At 43.3% G+C, this 13264-nt stretch overlaps 1 protein-coding gene across 1 annotated transcript in view; it reads right to left on the bottom strand.

The window, feature by feature from the left end:
- Positions 1-13264, bottom strand: part of TRPM5 (transient receptor potential cation channel subfamily M member 5) — an 89936-nt gene that overhangs the window by 60182 nt on the left and 16490 nt on the right. The window contains exons 5-9 of the mRNA XM_053247519.1: positions 9745-9916; positions 8866-8930; positions 7219-7410; positions 3216-3318; positions 1914-2032 (exon numbers count right to left, since the gene is read on the bottom strand). Of these exons, the coding sequence (XP_053103494.1) occupies positions 1914-2032; positions 3216-3318; positions 7219-7410; positions 8866-8930; positions 9745-9916 (651 nt within the window). The remainder of the gene's footprint in view (positions 1-1913; positions 2033-3215; positions 3319-7218; positions 7411-8865; positions 8931-9744; positions 9917-13264) is intronic.

The following is a 13264-nucleotide window of genomic DNA, read 5'->3' as shown; positions in this document are numbered from 1 at the left end:
GTGTTGCTTGCTGTGGCGCTACCTCAGGTGTCATGTGAGGGCGGGGCAGGGCTTGGGCTGCCCTCCATTACGTGAGCCAGTGAACAGATAAAAATAAGCCAAGGTACTCCATCCTTCTGCCAGATTTTAATCTGTTGTAGCAAACACAGGACTTTATTAAACAGTTTTACAATGGGCAGGACTACCGGCATGCAATTTTGCACCAATGTCAATTATCCATATTGCTGATTATTGTCCACTGGTCAGGGTTAATGACCAGACATGCATTGCACACTGAGCAGCCTATTGCATGACTGCTAAAACATAAGGAGCCAATAGGCTGAAGACAGATCGTTTTGTGATGAATTGTGGTTTATCCATAAGGAGACAGAGGGCTAAAGGGTTGATGGCTGAATGATGAACTGTATACACAGGTAATTATACTTTATACAAAATGCATGGTCCTGATTGGGAGCGAAATCGGCTAGAGCTGTGTTTGCAGCATGGCTGGCTGATTTCATTCTCGAACGAGGCCGCATGGCCCCTGTTTGGGAGAGAAATTACGACCCCGTATCTGATGTCAGGTGCGGGGGGCATGTCGGAGCTGCAAGGTGCAGCCCCTGATTGGCGACAGCCCAGATTCCTTGAACCCATCCACCCAATAGTGGCTCCACCCCTGCAGCAGAATTTCATATATGGAGTTACCCTAATTTTGTAGCATTTAAAAACATGTCAGCATTTAAAAGGCTTTTAAAATGGAGTTTCCTGTGATGGAGCAAGTGTGTGTATATATAAGACTTTTGGTGAGGCAGGGGAAAATGCTTAATGTTCATTTTAGCAATTTGTGAATCCGCTTTCAATAAGCTGGGGTATTTTAGTCCATTACAAGCTTATTAAAAGGGCAATATATGGATTACTGTTACACGCACAAAACTAAATAAAATAATATTTATTATAAGGAGAAACATATTGTGAAATAACCATTTTCTCATATATTTTGTTATTTAAGTCATTTTGAGAACCACTTTGTTGCGAAAAAAACAACAGCACACAGTAAAAATATTCTTAATGTAAACCCAACAGCACATGCTAAACCAAAAGGCAGGAACAGATCTATTTTGATAGAGCATTTTTTCTTCCCTCTTATTCTTTTTAAACCTTTAAAACCCTTTACTGACTAATTTCCTCACAAGAAGGTATATCGTTGGGCTGTGGGGAGGATTTTTATTACAGGTTTGTAATGGAGTGTGGGGGAGAGAGAGATTCAAACCAGAGAGAGAAGCGTGGGAGAAAAAACACAAGCAGAATGGCTTTTCAAATGCAGGCACATATACGTTTTTCAAATTGGAAGTGGGGAGAGAAACACATACATGTACATGCACAGAGTTCATATAAGGTGTGAGGGGGAGAGAAACACAGTGGCTTAATCAAGGGGAACAAATAAAACAAACAGATATGAGTTGTGGAATGGGGTTTTTGTTTTACTGTCCTTGAGGAGAGATTAAGTTCACAGTCCCTCCACTTCCCATTCAGCTCCCTCCTTGCCTCCTGTGATATGCCAAGCAACCAGGAAGTAGCTCAAGAATGCAGCCGAACAAGTTAGGCTGCTGGGGAGAGGGGTGGGATCCCAGGGTTAACCCTTTGCTTACAGTCTGCTAATGATGATCTTTCTACTGCCGAATCAGCACTCCCAGTTGGCAAGTGCTTTGCTCGTTGGCTGCATGCAGGAGATGGCAAGGGGTAGTGGCTGAGGGGCCTTGGGGCCAATTGTCCTCCCTTGTCCAATGGACGCTACACCCCTGCACCCATAGAAATTGGCCAAAAAGAGGATAACATGAACCTTAACTTCCCAGTCTCTCTTGTTTTCTGGAACCAACTACAGCAACCACTCTTTAAAGTAGCATTATTGAAGTCAAATATGTAAAAGAACCCACCTTCCATTCAACATCTCCATTGAATATTTCACTCTTAGCTATGTCCACTCTGTTCCAGGCCACAGCCAACTTGAGCTCATCCAGGTATTCTTGGGCTTCCTGACTATGACTCTTACAGGCTGTCACAAACATAAAATGAGAAGATTTAACCTCTAAAGGCTTAATAAAAAGAACATGAATAAAAGAGTACCTTATCTGCATATTTTTGAATCTTTTTCAAAAGGAACCTTTTCAAGAGGAACCTTCGGGTGAGGGGGAAGCTGTTTAAAAAAATACTCATGGTGTCTTAGCATTTTATCTTGCTAGATAAAAATGCCTTGTGTGTGATCCACTTGAAATTAAACTCTTTTAAGTCCCATTGATTTCAATGAAAGAGGATTTCAATCCCATTAAAACTAAGAAACTAAGAAAGTATTTTACTTTAGGTGGTTCTATGTCCCTCCTTATTTCATATTAATCCTTAAGCTATGAAGTTCCCATCCAACCTCACTCTTGCAACAAAGATGATAAAAACATATCAAAAAGTATATGAGGATATCTCTTCGTCTATCATTTCTATTTTTGTAATTAAGGAGGACACTTGCATTTGCTGTTGATCAGTTATCACTTTATACTTCCTTGACCATTTAGAGGGTTCTTTTTAAAGCACCAAAATGTTTTGGGCCATCCAGTTTTATAGAATGCACTTCCAGTGACACCCAAAGATCTTTTAGAGTCTAGGAAGAGAGCAATAACTTTTCCTTTTAGGCAAATCTCTAATTTACCATGAATGGCTAATCAGTTTAATGTTTCTGTATTTTTAAGGAGATGATTTTGTATATTGATAGTTTTATCTTGTATTGTTCACTGCTTTGAATGTCTATAAGAAAAGCAGAATATAATAAAATAAATGAGGTAATACTAGAAAGGGATGCTAACTGGGTAATCTTGTCTGCTAACTGGGCAAAGAGGCACCTTTCAAAATGGTAGCTCTCCTTATATTAAGCAGGGGGAGAGCAACTGTCTCTATTCAACCCCAGCACAACATCCCCCCAGTGGCTGCTGCTGGTGTCCACCTTGTGGTGTGTCCCCCCCCCCGCCTTGTTTTTAGACTGTGAGCTTTGGGGACAGGGAAGGGACCATCTTCTTGTTATTATTTTCCTATGTAAACTGCTTTGAGAACTTTTTATTTTTATTTTCATGAAAAGCACTATATAAATAACAGTAATGATATTATTATTATTGGTAGTAGTAAACCCTACTACTTGTAGCAGGGATTATTTTTCTTTTCAGATAGACATTATTGATTAAAAAGATAATTACCTTTCACTAGAGCTTTCAAAATGATGGTATCCAGTTCTTCTGAACCTTCTTGTTCAAAATTATACACTGTTAGAAGGTGCTGTTGGGCAATAATGCTTTGGATCTAAAAAGTTTGAGGTTAATGTTTCACACTTTTGTTGTGTAAGAAACAGAATTAAAATATTCAGTACAAACTTGTTTTATTCACGATAGATATTCCTTGCAAAGGGATGGGAGAATCAAAGAGACCAAAGCAATGGTCTTCCGGACTCAGACTGAAGATACTAAATAGGTAAAAACAAAGGAGTTTAGAGACCAAGCAAAGTAGAGCCCAGGAAGGTGAATAAAAAGTGAACAGATGTTCACTGCTCATGTGGAATAATATTCCTTTTGATATCAAGCAGGCTTTTTGAAAATCTTTGAGAAAACATGACAAGCTTATGGTAGGGATGTGCACAAAAAGGATTTTCTGCTATAACTCAAAAACAAAATTCAAAATGGCCAAAACATTCCATCAAAACAGCGGCCGAGCCAGCTGTTTTGCCTGAACAACTCAAAAAGTTTCAAATGTGTCAGTCATAGGTAACAATGGGGAACTCAAAACACTCCATTGTTCCCCATGGGTAGCTCCTAGAAAAAGTACCCAAAAGAGATAGAATCCTATGGGGATTTGGGGGAAAGATTAAAATTTTGGATAAAATTGCCTGCTTGCTCGTTTCTTTTGTGGGCTGGGTGGTAGGTAGCACCTATTATGCCTTACCACCCAACCCTCTTTGGTGTCCCTAGGAGCTACCTAAGGGGAACAATGGGGTATTTCGTGTTTCCCCTTTGTTCCCTATGGCTGGAACAAGCTGCACTCATAGAGTGCACTGCACACAAGTTTTGCATTGCAATTTGCAATGCATTTTGCAACCCCATTCGGGGGGGGGGGGACAAACCTGCAGAAGCACACAGAAAAGGAGAATCTGTCCCTCTCAACACAGAACACACATTTCAAACACAGTCCAACAATAGTAAAAAAAAGAATCACTGACCCAGAATCCACTGCCAGCCACAGTGCCTGCACTGCAGAAACATATTTGGCACTAGTTGCTCTCTCACACACAATTATGACTCCCAACTTCCTAGGACTGCAACAACTGCTGCAGCAGCACCCTTAGCAGCAAGAAAAGCCATAAGCTCAACTACAGCAACTTCAGCCTCATTTTGACTGAATAGACCTTGTAATGTAGACTTCAGAACAGATGCACAAATTAGTTGAAAGGTCAGAAATGGAGCTCACATCACAGCAATCACCAAGAAATATCAGAGAGAGAGAGAGGGAGAGAGAGAGAGAGAGAGAGAACTGCAAGTGTCTCGCTACAACACTGAGGCTATTCTCACAACAGGGGAAAACCGGGCTAAAGGAGCCCAGCCTGATTTTCCACCATCATGAGAACCATCAGGCTCGCAGGAGTGCCCAGTGGTTCTCTGGCAGCTAGCCCGCCAAAGTAGCCCTCTCCTTAAATAAGGTTAGTGAGAGAGCGCTCCACTACCCCCTTTTTGGTGATTGTGAATTGGCACGGCTTTGCACCATGGCAGCTTGTAAGAAGACCCTCCTCTGGGAGGCTAAAACAAGCCTCCTGGTCCCAGGGGTCTCTCCAGGATGCCCTGCACACTTGCCAAGCGGCCCCCGAACCCTGCAGCCCCTACCAGCTCTGTGATGGAGCCAGGCATCATGTGGGCAGCCAATCCAGCAGCCCAGAGCTCCACAGGTGATCATCTGTGGGGAAAGCGGGCTAAGCCCACTCTTCCTGCACGAACCCTCCTTGAGCTTCACACTAATCGTGTGTAGCACCTCACTATCTTACAAACAAAACCGCCACAACTCAAGGAAGGTTCAAGGCAAATTCTGCCTTAGTCAATCTGAGTTCCAGCAAAAACAGATAGTTATAGCAGCAGTAGCACAGCAAATTATACTCAGTGCTGAGAAAAGAAAATAACATCAAACCTCCCCTCCTCCTCTCCTGATGTATCCTCTTCAAGAGAGGCATAAGGGCTTTCTCTACCTCCAAGTCTCTTTGAATACTGCCCGGCAAGGCCGGCTGTCCTTACCTCTGAGGACAGAGTGGTGAGAGGGCCCAAGTTTACAGAGATGGGTGGCAGCATGGGCGTAACTGGGAGTGGGGCAGCCAGGACATGTGCCCTAGGTGCCACTGACGGGGGGTGCCACACCAATGCCTGCCACCCCTACCCCGTTGCCCACCTACCCAGCCCCATGGCCCCTCAGCCACTTGCCCTCCGGCCTAGATCGGAGATGCCTGCAAACTGCAACAGAGCTCCTTCTTGCCCCACCTCTCAGCTGATCGGCAGGTGGGCAGGGCTTCCAGAGAGGCCTCCGTGCAGGCCTCCCTGAAGCCTGAACTCAAGTAGGCCGGCAGGCCCCAAGCAAGCAAGGAAGGAGGCAGGCAGAGTTATCTGCAGCAGACCCTCTGCCCAGACCATCCAGCACAGCTTTTGCCAGGTAGAATGTGAATTTCTTTTTGTGGTCCCCCCCCCCGCCGGATATATAGGAATCTGCTTGCCATAGGGCTTTGATATGGGGGGGGGAGAGAAAGTCTTTGAATATTTAATTTAAACCAAATTGGGACATTTGCTGGCTTTAAAAACAAAAACTATCCCAAAAAAGGCCTATAAGTGGCTTGTTTCATGGCAGAAAATAACAAAAACTTCTGGAACAATATTATATTCATTCATTCATTCATTCATTTATAAATGCACATATGTTCAAGTCGTTTTGCAACCCTGAAGGTCTGAATGAGAACTGTGAAGCATGTGTTGTGTTTTTATTTTATTTTATTTTTCTTGTGTGTGAATTGCTCCCCAATAACTTGCAGGGACTTCAGGGTAAATCTGGCCAACATGTGAATGCAGCACCTCCATTCCAGAGGAGATGTGTGTTAAAAGGCTTTAAAAGCCCTGTGTGAAAAACCTCCTGCAATCAAACTTTACTGAATTTGTTCAGAATTCTGAGAAAACATACACAGGCTCACACTGCATAGTTGAAAGTCTCCTTTGTTAATCTGCGGCTAGGGGCCTATTTTAATAATTCATATTTCTAGTGTGTTCTAGGCATTAAAAGTAGCACAAATATATAGTCTTCATTGTATATCACTATATATTGTGAAGTGTGAGCATGTGTATTCAGTGAAATGTATTTCCAGGCAGCATACTTATTTTGAAATATCAGACTTAAATCCGTGGGGGCCTGGGGTGTGTGGAAGCCCTGGACTTTGAGGGGCTGGGGGCCCATTTTAAAATCTTGTCTCTGGGTCCATTCAAACCTTGCTATGCCCCTGACAGAATAGATACATATGTATTGATCACTACACATAGGTTTCTGCATAACACCTGCACAGAAGAAACTTCCATGTGGAAAATGTGTCTCTTGTACATTGACCCTGAATTTTCCATCCATGACTGAGATGTCTGAGAGTTAGAGTCAATAATAAAAGAATAGCACACTGCTTGTGACACACACACCCCGGAGGGGGTCTGAGGCCAGACTCGATAAGCCTAGCCAGGCTGGGTAAAGGAGACAGGGTTGTGTGGTCGGACAAATACATTTTGAAATTCCCTCCAAAAGTGTTCACCCTCTCTTCTCCCTGCCCCCAGCCAATGGGGGCATAGTTGCCCATGACTACACTTGATTGATTGATTCATTCATTCATTCATTCATTCGTATGATAGCAAGCCAGTCAGAAGAAAAGCAATCACCAAGGGGGAAACAGATCTCCAAAACGGTGCTCAGAATGTTGAAATGTTTTGATCGAAATGGGTGTTCTGCTCCAAGCTCAAACATACCCTTTATTTAAAGCATGTTCTGTTTCACGCTGGAAACAGTCAAAACAGCCCATTTTTAGTTGGAATGTTTCGCCGTCAAAACGTTCTGTACATCCCTAGCACAAGGAAATCTCAGAGGCTAGCAATGCCTCAAGTGGGCCTAAGTGTATGACCCATTTTAGGCTACTAAGCAATAATTTACCTCTGTGGTCCACTGAAGAATGTCCTTCCCTAAGAAATCTTCTGTGGGGAATTTCTCTTTTAATAGTTTTTCCACCACCTCTGGCACAATTAAGTGTGGCTCATTCATCAGTACTGCTAAGATGTCAGCGATGCCACCAGAGCCTGCCAAGATGAGCCAAGGGGCAGAATTTTCCAATCCTCTGTAAATTCGCTATTGTTGTTTTTGTTATAGATTAAGAAGAAGAAGAAATACAGATTAGACCATTCAAGTTCAAATAAAATAAAGCTGTCTCTAAATTAAGTTTTCATTACGCAGATGGGCACTTTGTATAAGCAAGGCTGGCACCAGGTTTCATAATGCCTTTGGCAAAGTTTCCTTCATGAACCTCCTCCTAACTTGATGGATCCTGAAAGAGTTGCTCTGTCACCACCACATGAAGGCTATGGGCACAGAGGTGGTCTCAGGGATAAAAAGTGGGCCCTTTTGAGAACCTTTGCACTCAGACGCAAGAATCCAGACCTTGATCAAGCATACCCATTTCTCCTTCCCCTGCCAAAGGCACTTTTCACAAATTCCTCTGCTACTCCTCACAGAATCTTCAACAAATAACACTCTTCTGCAATAGTGCTGTCAAATTCCCAGATTTTTCTCCCACTTCATGTAGACACCTGGATGTCCTGCGATATGACTGTAGGCAACAAAGTGTGTGTGTGCTAAAATGACTAGGAAAATGCACTGGTGTGTTGTAGCTGTGATGCTACACACATGAATTACGCTCACATACTATTGTGCAGTTCTGAATTTTTCTTTTAAAAAAAGAAACCCACACATGGCTCATTGCCAGAATTAATGCATGGAAGGTCTTTGACCTAGGGGTGTGCATGGAACTGCTACGGGTGGTTCAGTTCGAGTCTGAACTGCCCAGTCAATGAGCCAGTTCATTAGAACTGGCCAGCAGTTGGTTTGTGTCCTAAAACAGGGTTGAACCAGTTCAACCAGCTCAGAATGCTTGCAAAGGGGAATATGGTAAGGCTTCCGGTTTATAAGCATTGTGGGAGCCCATAGAGTTTTTAAAAAGGGGTAGGCAGTGGGGTGGGTGGACACCTTGCCCACCACAGTGGTGGTGTGGCTCCTCAGCAGAGCTGGCAGTGGGTCACTGGTGGGCCAGCAGCAACTCCCCTAGGCCCTGCCAACATTCCCCCACCCATCATCAGCATAGGCCGACAAGATCCTGTTCAGGCCTCCATGCAAGCACGGAGACCATTAGAGAGATCTCAGTGCATGCATAGATCAAATGTCAGCACAAGCTGACACAGAGATGGGTGCCTAGAGCACCCTTCCCCTGGGGAATCCCCGAGCAAGCCGCTCACACTGACACATGACCTGAGCATGCATGGAGGTCACTCTACCAGGCCCCTGCCAGCCTGCGCTGATGTGGAGGAGTCCCAGCAGGCCTAGGAGAGCCACTGCCGGTTGGCCACCACCACAGAGCCACGCTGCCACTTCAGCAGGTAAGGTGACTTCCCTTATTAATGTGAAAAACACATTAAGCTGTTTATGTTACTCTACTGATGCCACTTATGAGCGCTGAAACAGTACAAACCTAGTATGAAGGACTATTTACACAGGTCTACATTTCATGTCCAAAAATCTTTTCAACTATACCTCAAATGAATTAGGTCTTCCATTCACAAGTAAGCAGAGCACAGGGATTTCAATGCTACCTGTTCCTGTGGAATAGATAATGAAACCTTTAAGTTAATAACATCCATAAAGAGGTGGCATTTTTGCCATTTCAAAGAAATAATTCCATCCATCCATCAGCTGTTAATTTGTTTCCCATTGAAGGGCATGTCTGCACCTGCCACCCTCACTGCTTCAGAATGGCAAGTAATAGAATGGCCTGGAAGGTATTTTGTACCTTGCTGAAAAAGAGTGGTCCATCATGGGAGAACAAGGCCATCCTTCCTATCCTGTAAGCAGTCAGCAATAAATAGACTGTTTAGAATTCACTTTGAGCTGTTGACAGACTCCTGTGCTGTTCTGGTTCCATGCTGTTTCACTTTTTGTTTCATGTCAAGTCATGTCATTATATTGTATATTTATACACATTATATTTCATGTCATTATATTGTATGTGCATATATATCTGTACACAATCTGTACACAGATTTGTACACAGATTGTTTTTACATTGAACATAATGTGTGAATGAGGCTACAGTCCATGCTATTTGCAGCACAGTTATATTCTGCCTCTCCAATTCTGACAGGATCCTTTATGCTCGATCTGGTCCTCCATGTGGCCAACGATATGGATACATCAACAGCTTATTAAAAATGGTTTTTCGTCAGACTTATCTGAATGAAATAGCCCTTTTGTGGTTGTTCTTTTGGAATTCAGGTATCTAAGAAGAATGCTACAGCCCTGCATTGATGAAAAATTCTTGTTCTCTGTTCAAACAAACCATTGTCTTGAAAACACCTGAACAATGAACCAAATAGTAATTAAGGCAGCCTCTTTATTTCTTTCATTTCTGCATACCTCCATAGCCAGTGCGCTGTTCTGAAATGTGTTTCTCCAAGGCAAGACGCAGTCTTGTCGTCTCATCTGGCTCTTGTTCATCCACCAGAATAAAATGGGAGTGATTGTTGTCAAGAGAATACAGAGGACCTTGGGCATTATGGTCAGATTTGTAGCTTATATGACTATCATTCTAAGGAGAAAGAGAAGATATCCTTCACATTTCAATTATTTTTGTAAGGTGTCAGCTATTTGTTTTGGATTCATTCTACCTAAGAAAATTAACATTTAGTCAAACATTCTACGCAAGGAATATTTGTAATTACAGTTTATGGGTAGGTGCAAGATTTGGCAGCATTAAACACAAGACTGCCAACATTTGGCACTGAAGCTTGTTTCTGTGGTTTTAATAGCTTTATATCAGGAAGATCAGCATGTGCAGCTTCTGTCATTGCTCTAGTATTGTAATGGGGAAAGCACATTTCCTGAGCTTCAAAGGCACCCCACTGAGTTAAGAGTTGGTAACACTCAATAAACACCAAGCAAACTCATTTTCCTGTTTATCATTTGCAAAACACTTTTTTTCTTAGTTAGTAGCTCATAATTTTTAGAAATTGGTTTAATAAGAACAAACAAAAGAAAAAAGACAACAATTCTTAAATATATTGGAAAAGGCCTTAGTGTTTTGGCAAAATATAATATTTACCAGGCTAAATGGGGTATTACTTAAGAAAGGGTAGCTTTTTGTTTGTGTTTGTTTGGGCAAGTTGTTTCAGGAGATTATTCTATTTGCCAGGTGTTTGTCATAAAGATATCACTGTTTGTGTTCTGGTATGAAGCTTTCAATTTCTAGTTAACATCGAAGTCATGAAGCAAATTCCTCCTTCTGCTTGTGTTTCTACACTGGGGTGGCTCAGGAGTTCATAGCAGCCATGGCGACTTTGGGCCTATCTCAGGTGGTGAGGGGCCTATTAGGATGGTCCACCCAAGAAGGTTATTGGATCCCATAGGATTTCAAGAAGCCTTGGGGGGGATTCAGTGTTGGCTCTGCCGGCGATCCTGTTGATATCCTGGTGGAGAATTGGAACAGCAAACTCACCGGGGTGGTAGACATGATTGCTCCTAAGCATCCTCTCTGACCCGCTTCAAAACTGGCCCCTTGGTATACGGAAGAACTACAGGGGCTGAAGCGGCAAGGTAGATGACTGGAGCACAGGTGGAGAAAGACTCAGCTTGAATCCGACACATTGCAACATAGAGCTGATTTGAAGACCTATGCTCAGGTGATATGTGTGGCAAAGAAGCGATTCTTTTCTGCCCGTATTGCATCCGCAAGTTCACGTCCGGAGGAGTTGTCCAGGGGTGTGAGAGGGCTAGGATGTGCCCCTCCTCCCTTGAACCAGAATTTGGAACCATCAATTATGCTCTGTGATGTGTTTAATGAATTCCTTGTGGAAAAAATCTCTCATATTCAGGCCAACTTGGATTTTGTCTCCGCACTTACTTCAGTATCTGATGTGGAGGTATCCAGCAACTCTTCTTATGTGGTTAGGTTGGATCAGTTCCAGTTTGTGACTCCTGAGCATGTGGACAAGCTGATTGGAATGGTGCGGCCCACCACCTGTCCTCTTGACCCTTGCCCAACATGGCTCGTTCGATCTAGTAGGGAGGTTGTTCAAGAAGGCCTGGTAGAGATCATAAATGCATCTCTGAGGGAAGGTAGGATGCCTCCTTGTCTTAAGGAAGCAATTATTAGACCGCTTCTGAAGAAGCCTACCTTGGATCCCTCGGAGCTGAGTAACTACAGGCCTGTCTCCAACCTTCCGTGGCTGGGCAAGGTAACTGAGAGGGTGGTGGCCTCCCAGCTCCAGACAGTCTTGGAGGAAACTGATTATCTAGACCCATTTCAAACTGGCTTCTGGGCTGGCTATGAGGTGGAGACTGCATTGGTCGACCTGATGGATGATCTCCAACTGGGAATGGACAGAGGAAGTGTGACTCTTGGTCCTTTTGGACCTCTTGGTGGCTTTCGATACTATCGACCATAGTATCCTTCTAGAGCGTCTGAGAGGGTTGGGGGTGGGAGGCACTGCTTTGCAGTGGTTCCGCTCCTACCTCTCAGGCAGGTTCCAGATGGTGTCCCTTGGAGACTGCTGTTCTTCAAAATCTGAAATTTTGTATGGTGTCCCTCTGGGCTCCATATTGTCTCCAATGTTGTTTAACATCTACATGAAACCTCTGGGAGAGATCATCAGGAGATTTGGTGCAGGGTGATCTCAGTATGCTGATGACACCCAAATCTGTTTCTCCATGTCAGCATCATCGGGAGAGGGCATAACCTCACTAAATGCCTGCCTGGAGTCAGTAATGGGCTGGATGAGGGATAACAAACTGAGAATGAATCCAGATAAGTCAGAGGTACTCGTTGTGTGGGGTCAGAACTTGAGAGACAATTTTGATCTGCCTGTTCTAGATGGGGTCACACTTCCCCAGAAGGAACAGGTACGCAGTCTAGGGGTGCTTCTGGATCCATGTCTCTCCTTGGTGTCCCAGGTTGAGACAACGGCCAGAAGTGCCTTCTATCAGCTTCAGCTGATATGCCAGCTGCGTCCATTTCTTGAGTTAGATGACCTCAAAACAGTGGTACATCTGCTGGTAACCTCCAGACTGGATTACTGCAATGCGCTTTATGTTGGGCTGCCCTTGTACGTAGTCCGGAACTACAGTTGGTCCAGAATGCAGCAGCCAGGCTGGTCTCTGGGTCATCCAGGAGAGACCATATTACTCCCATATTGAAGGAGTTACACTGGCTGCCAATATGTTTCCGGGCAAAATACAAGGTGTTGGTCATAACCAATAAAGCCCTAAACAGCTTGGGCCCTGGGTTTTTAAGAGAACGTCTTCTTCGTTATGAACCCCACCGCCCATTGAGATCATCAGGAGAGGTCCATCTGCATTTGCCACCGGCTCGTCTGGTGGCTACTCAGGGACGGGCCTTCTCCGTTGCTGCCCCGAGGCTTTGGAATGCGCTCCCTAGTGAAATAAGAGCCTCCCCATCTCTGACATCTTTTAAAAAGTCTCTAAAGACATATTTCTTCACCCAGACTTTTAACTGATATTGTTTTGATTGTTTTAATGTTGTTTTTAGAATATTGTTTTAAAATTTTAAATTGTGTTTTAAATTTCTTGCTTTTAATTTTTTTTTTTAATTAATGTTTTACTTTTAGTCTTGTAAACTGCCCAGAGACATAAGTTTTGGGCGGTGTAAAAATATGATAAATAATAATAAATAAATAATAATACAGTCCAAGAGTTGTTTAAAAAAAACCAGTAGCTTCCGCAGAACTAACCAGCACTAACCCATCACTTTGACAATAAGTTTTTGTCAAATTTTTGTTTATCTTATTTATTTGTTATTTCTCTGTGTGAACCGCCCCAAGCCATTTTTGGAAGGGCAGTATAGAAATCGAATAAATTAATTATAAATAAATAGATAGATAGATAGATAGATAGATAGATAGATAGATAGATAGATAGATAG

Source organism: Hemicordylus capensis, chromosome 1 (genome assembly GCF_027244095.1).
Source record: "Hemicordylus capensis ecotype Gifberg chromosome 1, rHemCap1.1.pri, whole genome shotgun sequence".
Lineage (NCBI taxonomy): Eukaryota > Metazoa > Chordata > Lepidosauria > Squamata > Cordylidae > Hemicordylus > Hemicordylus capensis.
This window is presented reverse-complemented; position numbering and strand designations above follow the sequence as displayed.